Source organism: Halichoeres trimaculatus, unplaced genomic scaffold (genome assembly GCF_033239565.1).
Source record: "Halichoeres trimaculatus isolate MK-OKI-2021-1 unplaced genomic scaffold, fHalTri1.1 fHalTri1_scaffold_10, whole genome shotgun sequence".
In the NCBI taxonomy this organism is placed as follows: domain Eukaryota; kingdom Metazoa; phylum Chordata; class Actinopteri; order Labriformes; family Labridae; genus Halichoeres; species Halichoeres trimaculatus.
Genome location: NW_027437187.1, coordinates 3,081,770 through 3,095,374, shown reverse-complemented (window position 1 = coordinate 3,095,374; position 13,605 = coordinate 3,081,770). Strand labels below are relative to the sequence as shown.

Genomic DNA, 13,605 nt, shown 5'->3' with positions numbered 1-13,605 from the left:
TATAGATGAACAGCAGGACCTGGGCTGCTCTCTGTGTGGATTGCATATGAAGAATCCTCCCTCAGACCTCTTTAATCCACACAGCAGGGGGGCTGGCAGGCCTCTCATGTTAAAAGATAAAGCAGCGATACATGTGCGCTCTCCCTGCTCTGTTCTGCTCTTTTGATCAACTGGGCCTGAGGAAAAGATAGCTGGCCAATCTTTCTCTTTCTGCTTATCTGAGCTACTGTCTCAAAAGACCCAGGCCTGCTTTTCATTGACTCTCCTGAAGGCCTCAATGGGCGACAAGCATAATTTAAACTGTAACTCAAGAGCTTAAAAAGAAGCAATTAAAGCGTTATTTACCTGCAGCCTCCAGAGACTGGTGTTATTTCAGCGTTGTAGCTTCTAATGAACCCCTTGTTGTTATTCTTCTCTGTCAGAGCGAGCAAAGAGGAGAAAGATGCGGGAAGAAAAAGCGTGGTTGTTGTCCGAAGGAAAAGATTTGCCGCCTGAACTTCTGAATCTGGAGCCGACTTCTCCTGTGCGCAGAACGTGCAGGAGTAAAGAGTTGTAAGAGGCTCTACACATCTGAAATCTTTCTCTGTCTCTGAATTTGTCACCTTTGAAATTTGTAACTGTCACGTTCATCATTTCAGCTATGAAATCGATGACGACCTCACAGCTCTTTACAAAGGTATGCCCTCTGAATTGTTACTTAAAGGTGATCCTTCAATAAATCTACATCAGTGTTTGTTTCTAAACCTGACACACCCTCTTTCACAGTGCTTGAAGCCCTCAAAGCCCATAAAGATGCCTGGCCTTTCCTAGAGCCTGTGGATGACTCCTATGCTCCTAATTACCATGAGCTCATCAAGGTACTAATTTGAGGCAATCATTTCGGGCATGTTTATTTGATAGTGTGATTGTTTCAGGATGGTTTACATCTTGACAAAAACAGTCACCACAAAGATTTGACTTGATTTTTATTCTCTTGTACTTTTGATCTCCTCAGACTCCCATGGACCTGTCCACCATTGAAAAGAAGCTCAATGATGGAGACTATGTTGCGAAGGAGGAGTTTGTTGCTGATGTGAAGCTCATGTTTGAGAACTGCATTGAGTACAATGGAGAAGACAGCGGTAATTAAACACAGATACTCACACTTTAACCAGCTACACGCCAAGAACCACGCTTCTTCCTTTCAGGATAAGAACAGAGCATCACGGTAACTTTGGTTGGTGTGTGTTGTGAGAAGGAGGCACAGATGAATTTTTGGGCAACAGTGGGAAACCGTAAAAGAAAGGGGGCCGGACTCGGTGCTGCGTAGGGGCCGGGGCCAGGGCAGCCTTGACAGTGATTAATGAGGAGTGATTGAGCTGTGCTCCAGTGCTCAGGGGGATCTGAGCCCTGCAGTGCCAGAGAAACATTCCAGCCACTAAGCCCCCTGTCTGGAGCCATCCATCCAACTGAATACTCTCCCTAGAGACAGGGGGAGAGTGGTGAGGAGGCCCAGGGTGGAGCAGGGGGGAGGAGGCGCAGGGGAAGGAAGGGAGTGGAGTTGCAGCGGTTGACCTACGCCCTCTGACCTGGTCAGTCGGCCAGCGCTAGGCTCAGAACAGAGCAGCAAATGTGTTTGTAGGTAGCTTCAGTGCTGATTGTAGCATCATTGTCTGACTGAATGCCTGGGAGCGGGTGGAGAGCAGTAAAAAGATTGAATTCTACATGAGTGGATGTGCTTCAGGTCAAAGTACAAGAAGCAGAGGACAAATCATATCAACCTCTAAAAACATGGCTTTGTTTGTGTGCATCTCCCTGCAGAGTACACTATCATGGCTGAGTCTCTAGAACGCTGTTTCAGCCGAGCCTTACTGAAACACTTCCCATCAGAGGACGGGGACACTGATGAGGAATTCCACATCGAGAGAGAGGACAGGGAGCGCAAAGACAAAAAGCGCAGCCGTGGCAGCAGGCATCAAGGACCTGAGAGTCTGATCAAGGCCACTGAGCAAGTCCAACGCAAGAGGAGCTCCCAGGGGGGTAAGGGCAGCACACCTTCAGAGGAAGGGGACAACAAGCCAACTCGACTACCTCCTCCCCCTCACTGGGCCAATGGCCCCCCTCACCCCCACAGCTTTCATCCAGGCCAGCAGCACATGCATGAAGGAGGCATCAGGGGCATGTACCATCCACGGCAACAGGTATCCCTTGGAGAAAGCACTCCTGTATTGAGAGATGAGATTTTTAAACAATTATAGGAACTTCTCGTTTTTTTGCCTTTGCTTTTTGTCTGAATTAAAGAAGAAAAACTAAAAACCGTGATTTTTATCTTTTGTTACACCAGCTCCATCATGGTCCTCATGGCCCCCATGGTCCTCATGGTCCTCATGGTCCTCATGGTCCTCACATGTATGCCCAAAGAATGCCCATGGATCCTCGCTTTGCTTACCCAGGTCACATCCCCAGACATGGAGACCCTGGTTTCAACCGTATGCCGCACAGTTTCAACATGCAGGTGAGTATTTTTAACGAGGCCTTCATTAAGTCAACGATGACCGTGAATGAAGACTCCTCAGCTAATCCAGCATCTTGTCCTTATGGAATTGAACCTGGTTAACAGCTGATCAAAAACCTACCCACGTTCCCTTTCCCCTAGCATCGCTTGCCTGAAGGACATCACATGGGCCCAAGGTATTCAACAGGCCCAGACCCTCACCATCAGCACCCGCCACACATGCAGCAGCACCCCTACATGGGTCCAACTCATGGACCATCTCTGGGTCCACGTCCTGTGGCCCTCCAGCCTGGACCTCCACCTGAAGCCAGCATGTACCCATCCCACCCTCGCCCAGAAGGCCACAACATGCACCCCATGGGCAACAGGTTCTCAGGTCCAGCAGGACCTCCACAGCAAAACTACCCAAACATGAGGCCGTCTGGTATGGGACTATCCAACATGTGGGCTGATGTGAATCACCAGGAGAGGCCCAACGGGGTGCGCATGCAGGACCCCAACATGGGGAACCAGCGCAACTTAAGTTATGGTGGAGTTCCTCCTCCACTGGGGCACAAACCGTGGCTGGAAGCTGCTGGATACCCTCACCCTCCTCCAAATGCCCCGTATCAAATCCCTGCTGCCGTCAGCTCCCCGGGGCCCATGTCCGCTCGCCCCCCTGTCCCCCACCCAGACTCCTCTGGCAGGACACGCTTGGCGTCCATGTTGGAAAGCCCAGAGATGCTGGCCCTGCAGCAGCTGTCGGCCTCTTCCTCTTCTGGACCCCCTGCTGGTACCCCTCATCAGCACATGAGCAACTTTCAGCAGCCTGGGCCCCCATCAGGAATTGGCAGCATCCCAGCACAGCCCTCTCAGCAGCCTCCCCCTGCCCCTGAGGTTCAGCTGCTGCGTCCTGCTAGAGACAATGGGCCAGACAGCCAATCCTTCCAACAGACAGACATGCAGCCCAAAGGTAGAGCTGACCTTCATTCGATTTACACTGAGCCATCTTTATTCAGCATGAAGGAAACCACGTATCATCCTAACCCCTCTGCATAGCCTTTGTCTTCATAGAGTGTAGAGCCTGTCTTATACTGTGCTACCTGATCCGCTCCTGTCCTCTGTCAATTTCATTTTTCTGTCAATTTGATTTTAATTAAATTTTCACAGTAAGAGGTAAATTGAATATTCATTAGTTTAGAGGGTTTTCTTGCTGTTGGCTTTAGGGAACAAAGGAGATGAGCTGTCACTGAAGCTTCTCTGGCAAACTCACAAATGGGATTGATTTCATCAGTTTGAGGCACAAACATGATCCTTGTGTTGACGTTTTTTAATTCATTGTAGTACAATTAAAGGAGCTGTGAGGAGTTTTTAAGGGACCTTCAAAAAAGTCTCCCTTGTAGTTATCAACCGGATGGTAATCCACACTTTAAAATGAGATTATCAGCACCAAGATTAAAGGTTGAAGGTCATTTCTAAATGCTAAATTTTAGCTTCCCAACTGGGTTGAGCAGGGCCGGATTGATTTACTGCATGTCTAGGTTTCTATGACGCAGAGATAAAGATACAGCCCAAGCTAAAGGCTAACACAGGAGCTAACCTGTTTGTGCTAATGTTGACTCCAACCCACAGTCAGCAGTTATTCTGCAGTGGTCTGTTCAAACTTGAGAGTCTATCAATAAAATGAAGAGTGAGGTTACGTTAGCTCTGATTGGTAGATGACTGGCAGGACATAACCAGGATTCACTAACGTTACACATTACAGACATGTCTCAGAGCATCGGGCTGTCAGCTGAGCTAAATATAAACAGCTACTAAACTACAAACAAACTGACAGTGTTCACTTGTTGTCACGTTAGCCTATAGATGCGTCAGAGCACTGAGCTGCCGATAGCACTACATATAGCCGGCTACTACAACGTTTGCTTGATGTCACGTTTCAAACCGTAGTGCTACATGACTATACTGTACCTGTACTCTACTTTCCTTCAACGCTAACATCCTTCTCATTATCTCATGTCAACAGAATCAACGTTAGAGAACACAGCAGCTGCAAACACATCATCTGGTGAAGCATTACCACACAAAGAGACTGTTTCAACTCACCCAGAGCACCCGTCCATCCAGAGCCCTTTAGGACACCACTGCGGTCGACCAGAGGACACGCAGAGCTCCTCAGGCCATGACTCAGGCAGATCACTGGGGGACCAGGCTGGATCAGGGCAGCAACAGAGCTCATTAGAGAGCCAAAAACACGCAAACAACGACCAGAGACAATCTGCTGGCCTCAGCCCCTCTCAACAAGTTTGTGCCAGTACTGTTCAGTCCCAAGTTAATGGAAGGGGCAATAGTTCTACGTGTTCCTCTCCACCAAGCCACCCTCAAACCAACCAGCATCCACAGAACAGTCCACAGCAAACATCTCTCCACGCCGCTCCCCCTCATCACAACGTGCTGCTCCAGCATGCTCCTCAGACTTCAACTCAGCAGGTGGTGGAGAACAACTTCCAAAACATACACAACACCAATCAGGAAGGTGAACACACCCGGAGGACCCCTCCTCAGTGCCCCTCTCAGAGCTCCCCCCAGCAGATGACCCAGAATCCCCAGCAACACAATCCTCTGCCTGCTCCCCCAAACTCTTCTCCACAGTGTCCCACACAGAGCAGCTCCATGCACAGGATGCCACAGAATGTCACACAAGAAGCCCATCCTGGACCTCCTCAGCCCACCCCTCTCACCTCTTTGCCCCCGAGTCACCCTACCCCGCTACTACCCGCCCAGCCCAGCCCAGCAGACCATGGAGATCAAAGACCCAGTGAGCCTACGAGCAGGCCGGGAACTGAGAGCTCTGCTCCTCCACAGCACACTGCGGTAAAGCCTGGACCTCAAAACGGTCTCTATAAGCAGCAGGCTTCCAGCCCCATTCACCATCAAACTGCTCTCGTGGGGAGTAACTCAGGTCCTCAGGTTCAGAGAGGGCTGGCACCCCCTCATCCACAAGGCCAAACAAATGGAGCCATGGGTCCATATGGCATGGGAAACTCTCCAAATCCAAACTACAGCCACACAAACATGAGCCGGCCCATGCCTCCTCCTGCTCGCCACCCCTATCACAATCAGGTCACGAACCCCCTCCACAGCCCTGCTCACCACCCAAACTACCACCAACAGGGAGGTCCCGCCTTCTACCACATACCAGGCCAGCAGCACCCCCAGGCCCACCCCAACATGTACCCCCCTAATCAGTACCAGCAACAGCACTACTACCCACAACCACACCCCCAAGCTCAGGCCAACAGCAGAGGGAGCTATCCTCCAGAGGAGTGGCTCCCCCCTCACTATCAGCCTCACCAAACCGTGCCATCCAACACCCACACACCTGCGGCCAGTGCCAGAGGGAACGGTCAGATCAAAGACAGCACTGTGTCCCCACAAGGCCCTGACGGCCCCAGTGGAGCTCCTTTAGTGTCCCCTGGACCTGTGCCTGACGCAGGGGAGAGGAAGAGTGTGGGCAGGGAGCAGGCCAGTGGAAGCATCCCAGCAGGCCTTGCTCACACAGAGAGATCTGAAAGTCCTAAAGAAATCCTGGACCTCGACAGCCACAATGCTGCTTCTCGCCGCCGAAGCACCCAGCCACCTCAACATCAGCATCCATCCTCTGCTGCACACATGGTGTCCGGTTATATGTACGACCCTCGTGCCGTGCACCCCGGGATGCAGCAAGGTGGTGTTCCTCCTCCCCACATGATGGCTCAGGCACGGGGAAACACAAACGGGGCTCCTTATCCTGGTCAGCAGTACACAGATCCTGGACGATACACTGCCCAAAGACCTCACCCTCACCTGATGGAGGCTCTGCAGAGGCCTCAGCAGCTGCCCTACTCACCTGGTCAGTCACGCATGGCCATGTACAGACACCCGCGGCCTGTGGGGCACTTCCAGGGCATGATGATGCAACAGAGAGGACTCCCACCAGAACACTTCCTGCACCCAGGGTACAGAAATTATTCACTACTGCTTAGATTCTGGCTTCAAGCCTCAATAATTTTCTCTCTGCACGTTTGTTCTCATATTCAGGCCTTTATCCATCTGTCTTGAGGAGTACATATATACACACACTTTGCTTTTTTCAGTAAAGTTGCCGTTCACAGAAACAACCCTCAACAGCCTTATAAACGGTACTAACAACATTTCATGTTTTGTCTCTGTGTGGTCACAGGCAGCAGATGATGGTGGCTCCTGGAGGTCCAAGCAATAAACAAGGAGTGTGACAGAAACCTTTTTAGTGTGAGTAAAAATCACTTTCTGCAGTTTTAGCTTGTTATTAAAAATAAGCATTCAAAAATAAAAACAGGATATTTTCTGTAATTGGGGGTACATTTCAGGTATCCAAAAAAAGAATCCATGCTTTAGTTGCTTCATATTCTGTTTGATTGCAAATGATTTAACTGGAATTTACTAAATTTGTTAGCTGCTAAGCTGAAACTCTAATTAATTCTTTAATATTTAAGCTATAAAATCATATTTCTGCTCCTTTTCTTCACAGTTTGGTTTTTATAACATCTATAGTAAGAAGAGCAGAAAATGTTGGTGACACAGTTGATGAACAGTTAATGCGCCCTATGTACAGACAATCATTCTGATGAAACATTGATGAGGAGGAGCTGAAATATGACACACTTTCTTCAAGGTTCACACCAAAACAGATAGGACCTCAACTTATCTAGGTCATGTGACTTTGGAGCAAACCATTGCTGATTTATAGGGTTTTTTTGATAGGTAACACAGTTGACACCCATTTCTCAGACACACTCAAAGTGAAATATTTTATTTAAATTAATTATTAAAACAGTTTTTAAAAAGTTATGTTTAAAGATTATTTTGAACAAATGACACTGAAAATAATGAACATAAACATGTGTTCTAGTGTTAATTTTGAAGAGCAAACTTAAAATTTGAGAAATCAGACGGCACAAAAACTGCAAATTCCAACATGATTTTCACTTTTTGCTAAATGAATAATGTAACCTGTTAAATTTTTGTATTAAATAAAAGTGAAATATCAGCCAAATGACACATTGTAAAACTGGTCATTACTTGAAATTAATGTTTAGTAAAATTAATAAGTTTACCCCATGGACTTGAAATCTTCCCCTAATTATAGAATCACTCTTATGTTTTATTTCTTTAACTTGTGGATTCCTAACTCTGTTTCTCTGCTCCTTCCAGGTGTGTTTTTAACAGAGGACAAAGCAGCGAGCCAAAAGGACCAACATGCTGGCATGCTGATGGAGACTATGGAAGGAAACTTAGTTTCACATCTCTCACTGGTTTTATTACACTGGACACAAACTTTTGGCGCTGTTTTTTACCGTCTCCAAGACTGATTATTGAACCCTGGAACACTTCTGCTTTCATGCACCGTGCACAGGGCGGCTTAGGAAATGTCTGATAAACTTTGTCCTGGGTGCTTTCAAACAAGCATTTTATCTCAGATCGTCTCGCAGACATGAAGACTTTTAACCACTAGGCCAACTTGCCAAATAAGAGACACTGCCTTCACGAACACTGGACAGCCCCCCTCTCAGTGCTGTTGAAATGGGAGCAGAGCTGTGAACCCAAGAACACAACTGTGATGAAGAGCAGAGGGACTTTCTTTCTGTTCCAACCATATCTGTAAACTCAGGTGTAAAAAAGGAGGTACTTAGTGACTGTCACTGAACCCCAGTCAGCTCTCAGACTCCTCCCAACTGCCTTGGTTTCCTTCGTGAATGTATGAGTGTGGACGATCAGGACACACAAACACTGATTTGTCTGAAGCTGTCCTGAAAACAAGCCCAGTTATAGTCCATTTCCACTCTCACTGAAGTGTTTCTGGAGCAAACACACAGAATATGCATCTCTCAAAGCTGCCTTCATTGTTAAGAATGTCTCTAACAGAAAGGACGAGCAGAGACGGGGCGGTTTGTATCCGGCTGCGCCTGACTCTGTTTAGCACTACGGCGTTTGTTAGTCCTGACATCTTATAACTGAGTGGCCTTGCATAGTCTTATTTTAACTTTAACACATAAATATATGAAAATGTATCCTTACCTCTTGTTCCAGACGAGGGAAATCTAACATTCTCAACTGTGACTATTCTGAGCTGGGATATGCACACACAACAAAAGACACACAAACATTGGACCCCCTCTTTGTTGTTGATGTTTTTGGTGTTTTAGGGGTACATTTGTAGCATTCCAGTCTCAAGTTTGTTGCTCTTTGTTCTTTTGCATGGTTGTTTCTTTGAGCGCTTCCTCCTGCCCATGTTAATACTACATGTATCCTCAGGGTGTACAGTTTCTTTATACGGGTATTTTTTCTGCATGATTTTAAGGAGGAGCAGCAACTGGAAGATCAGTCCAGCTCATGTAAACAACACATCTTTTTTAGGGTCGTTTGGCTCAGCACACTGCCAACCTGTTGGACATTTTTCCCCTAGAAGAAGAAGAAAAACTTTTTGTTGACGAAGCGTGAGATGGATCAAATTTGAGTTTTCTACATTCCTGATGTCACTGTTTGTCCAGACTGTCACAATCTACCTCATCCAAACACTCAGTGGCATCTACAGACTCCTACATGCTAAAACCAGCAGAAATGGCCTTAAAATACTACAGGAGCCCCAAGAGGACATTGCACCATGATGACCCATTTCCAGTTATTTTGTGATCATCACAAAATGAGTCTGAACTAACCCTGTTTCTATATTTTTGGCAAAACAAGACAACAAGCTGGGTTATCTCAAGATTACTAAACAAGTTGATTTGCTGTACCAGGAAAAACACCTTTTTTAATCCTGAGATTTGACTAAAGTATAGAAAGAAATGACTCTTTATGGAGAAAAATGGTGGTGTTTCAAAAACACCAAAATGAATTACCTTGAGGAAGCATCTGAAAATACTTTATTATCATGGGTTAAGTAAGAAAAATACATGGTTGCATGTCTGCTTAGGGCTGCCGTACAGTACCCCACCATCTTTTCCAACAGATTGTTGTGTCCAATCACTGTCAACAAGAAGCTGACGTGGTTGTCCGGCTCAGTTTGACTCTCATGCAGGTGTTTTTGTAAGAGAAGCAATCGTTGAAAGTGAACCCTTTGGATTTTAATAGACAGCACTTTCACTCTCGGTTTTTTAACGTCATCATTTATATATGATGGATGATTCTATATCATATGTCTGACACCAGGCTCTGTCACTGGGTCTCTGTAGTTGTACAGATTGCATGATCTCCTGCCTGCAGGTTGTAGACGCCGTGGGCTGTATTCCAGTCTAGAGTCTGTTGTAGATTGTGTAGCGTTTGGCAGCATTATTGGGGATTTCTTTAGTCGTAGGCATCTTTGTAAAGAAATTTCTGTGGAAGAAGATGAAAGCAGCGAGTGCTGGAAGCTGTGATGACGTTTTTTTATCACCATGACTTTCTGTTTTCAAAAATAGGAAACTGTCTCAATACTTAGTGGATCTACAGGGGCTGCTTTGAGTTAGCGTGCTCACTTGTGCTGTCGTTTTCATGAAGGACAGTTCTGATTTGAAAAGTCTGCGCTGTTGTGAAACCATCTTATGGTGAACAGATGTGTGTCAGTGTGTGTGTGTGTTTGAGTGTGTGTGTTTCTGGTGAGTAGACACCAGATGATTGGAAAGTGTGTATTCAACTCTCACTTTTTTCTGCTGTCATCCTTCTGCACTAGTGAGAACAGTTTAGACGTTGTTAAATGTGAATCATATTTATTTGCTCTTTTAATAATTTTTGTACATTTTTGGACTTGTTTTAATATAAATGTGGTGTTTGTTTCTTTTTTTTTTCCTTGATGATTTTTTTGGACAGTTGTCTTTTACCTCAGTAGCATGGCAGCATTGAAAGAAGACCTGTACTTTTCATTTTTAAGTGACGTTTACAAGTTCTTATCTGACTGACATAGATTATTTTGGAAATGGAATGGAGTATTTTCTATACTGTACATTTCTTAGAAATAAATAACTTTTTTTTCTCAAATAACGGTCTATTTTTTCACTGTCAAACACTTGAAGTAGAGAGAAATAACAGCAGGTCAGTGTTTCCCTCCACTGTGCCAAAGTTAGCAACATGTATCTGATATAAAGAGGTAAGGGGTGCCATTGATGCATTAATCTAACGGAGCACAGCACACCAACACCTTTACTGTGAGATACAGGTTTCACAGATTGATCGAGCTGTTAGCGTCTCTTCTCTTCTGCAGGAGTCAGAGCTGTGATGTGACGTCAGATTTCAAAGAAGTGTCCTGTAGCTCCTCAGGCGCAAGTCAAGGGTCTCTGTGTGAGCTAATGTAATTATTCTTTTGTTTGACTAATGAGGGAGAAGTTGGCAGATACTGCATGTAGCGTTAAGTATGTCTTTAAATTGAGCCTGAAGTGAATCATTAGAAAACAGGACCATACATAACAGCAAACACCATTTGAAAACTGTTATTGTGATACCAGTCTGCATTTCAAGATGACTCTTTAACCTTACTGTTCTACCTTGAAGGATGTAATGGAAAGAAATGGTTGTTTGGGGGAAAGGTGTGTTTAATAAGGTTTTTATGTGACTGCAAAAATGCTTCTCTAAAAGTTGAAACAATAAAAGAGGAACAGAAGTGTGGGAAATCTCAAACACCAAAACCTAATGTGTCATTAAGGTAGCACTAAACCTCTCACTGTACTTCAGCAGCTCAACAGGTCTTCTTTGTTGTGTCTTGTTTTACAATGTACCAAATCCTTTTCCCTTAGCGTTGAGCTGTGACTGCAGACAGATCAGTTTAGCATCTTGATTCTTCTACTTTGTTCCCATCCAGAATCATTATCTGCTGTTTAGCATTAATGATGCTTTCACTAATGTGCAGGTCGCCCATGCCTCTCATTGGTTGCTGGTTTATGATCTGTGTGCTTGTCACAAGTTGGCTCCAGCTTATAGCAGCAGGGAGAGGCAAACACAAACTGAAAATGTACTGGTGTTTGTTGTGGATCAACACAGAATGCTACACAATACAGAACAAAATGTTAATCTGAAATAGTGGTGATATCACAGCCTGAGAGGAAATGAAGGGAGCTGCAGCTTCTATCGTGAAGGTGGGGCAGCCAGGTGAGTTCAGTCGTCCTGATGAGTCATAGAAACACAGGTTGAGACACAAATCACAGCAGCAGTGAGGCGGCTCCTCCCTTTAAAAAAAGGTTCCTTTTCTTTCGATTCAGTGGTGTTCACACAGTCTCATTCAAAACAAGTTGACACCTGCTGGCGTGAGACAGCACAGAGGACCAATCTGGGGATCACCTGAACTAAATGGGCAGAAACTGTCTCTTGTAATGTTGCTTTTAATTTAATAACAGACAGACGGGTGGAGCTAACCACAAACATTTACTCAAGTTTCTGTGACTGAGTAGCTTTTTTGTGTACTTTTAATTTCAAAGTAGCTTTTAAAACCAGCACTTTCAGAACTTTTATTTGTACTTGTGTTTTTACATTTAAGCAGAGACGGAACAAGTTATCAACACCAACTGTGACTGTGACAGAGCAAGCCAGCCTGCAATCCGGACACCTCATGGTGAACTCTTCAAACTCACAGAGGAAAAAAAAGAGGAAACTCAAATATTAAAGAACTTCAACCTAAACATGTGTTGTTCTCACCTTCAAGCTCTCCTGTTGGTTTGACTTCAACTATCAGTACAGGAAGAGACGTTCTGACTGCATTTGGAGATCATATCTGACTGTCATCTTTTCACCCCCCTCACTCCACACAAGGAAAATACTCAGGACTCACAGGACATTTTAAAGAACCTTTTTTTTTTTCTTTTACCTACATAGATTTGCAGAGTGGTACTTTTAATTCTACTTAATTAAATTTGATCAAAGTTACTGTACTGCTGCTTGAATAGAATATTTAATACCCTTTCCTTGAGGCAGATCACCCGATCTGATTGACCTCCTGTGTGCCATCCCTAAGTTAATTGGCTCTTGAGGCTATCAGTCAAGGGGCCACTAGCCTCTGTTCTATTTACAGACAGATGCAGGAATAAAAAACAGTATCTGACTTTACTATGGAAAAAAAAAAATCCATGTTTAAAACATCAGGGGGGGTTTAATTTGAAGTTCTACATGCAAGAAGTGGCAGCTTGTGATTGTGAGATGAAGCTATTTGAGGCGTTGAAGCTCTCCAGCCAAATGGTCCACACAGAGATTCATTTCTCAAGGCTTCACTTACACACACCTGACACACCTGACACACAACAGACAGTGCCATAAATGGTTTTGCTCCTGATAGTTATGCTACAACTAGGTTTTAGGGAAGGTCAAAAACTACAGGCATGTCCATTAAAATGGTTAGTTAGTGTCTAGTCGTTTGTAACTCCTTTTCCACATAAACAGCTCTCTTTTTTACAAAAACTCATGTGGCATTTAAGCAAATTATAAAGACATTAAAACACTTTTCTATATGATTTATGAACAGTGGGTTTTTTAAGTCCCTCCCTTCCCTATTTTTTTGGACCGCCCTGTGCCACCATTCTTACTATAGTCTGGATCTGCCCTTGCTCTTTCCACCAATTCAGTCAGATTTGTAGACCTAATAGTTTGAAGGCTTTTTTTTTTTATTCTTCACTCTATTTAATTTTAGGCACTAGAGGCATACATGTTCATATATGAGTGAAATAATAATTACATTCATTTCTAAATAAATGAGTAAATAAATTGTTGATATACTAATAAATAAATAAATAAAAGGTGTAAAAAAAAAAATTAAACAAAAAATTAATTTAAAGGTTTCAATATATGATTGTCTTGTTTCCTCCTTTGAACATTACAGGCGTGCATCCGAAGAAGTTTTAAAAAAATAATAATAAATAAATAAACAAAAAACAAACAAACAAACAAATCAATGAATAGATAAATAAATGTGAAATCTTTCTGTAAAATCACCTTCCCTATCTAGAGAGCTGTCTGTTATTTGACAGAATGTACTCTAAGGGGCATTATTTCCTTATCTTAGTCTAGCCGGTTTATATTTACAATTTCCTCCAATCAAATGTGTACAGGCTTCGATTTCAGCCAATCAGAGTTGAAGGGGGTGGGATCAAAAGCAG

General features: G+C 44.4%; 1 protein-coding gene across 1 annotated transcript in view; it reads left to right on the top strand.

The window, feature by feature from the left end:
* Window positions 1-9,571, top strand: part of cecr2 (CECR2 histone acetyl-lysine reader) — a 52,868-nt gene extending 43,297 nt beyond the window's left edge. Inside the window, exons 10-19 of the mRNA XM_074677665.1 lie at window positions 423-552; window positions 639-676; window positions 766-857; window positions 995-1,121; window positions 1,801-2,180; window positions 2,324-2,494; window positions 2,636-3,446; window positions 4,500-6,471; window positions 6,696-6,763; window positions 7,706-9,571. Coding sequence (XP_074533766.1) covers window positions 423-552; window positions 639-676; window positions 766-857; window positions 995-1,121; window positions 1,801-2,180; window positions 2,324-2,494; window positions 2,636-3,446; window positions 4,500-6,471; window positions 6,696-6,747 — 3,773 coding nt within the window. The 3' untranslated portion in view covers window positions 6,748-6,763; window positions 7,706-9,571. The remainder of the gene's footprint in view (window positions 1-422; window positions 553-638; window positions 677-765; window positions 858-994; window positions 1,122-1,800; window positions 2,181-2,323; window positions 2,495-2,635; window positions 3,447-4,499; window positions 6,472-6,695; window positions 6,764-7,705) is intronic.
* Window positions 9,572-13,605: the final 4,034 nt, after the last annotated feature.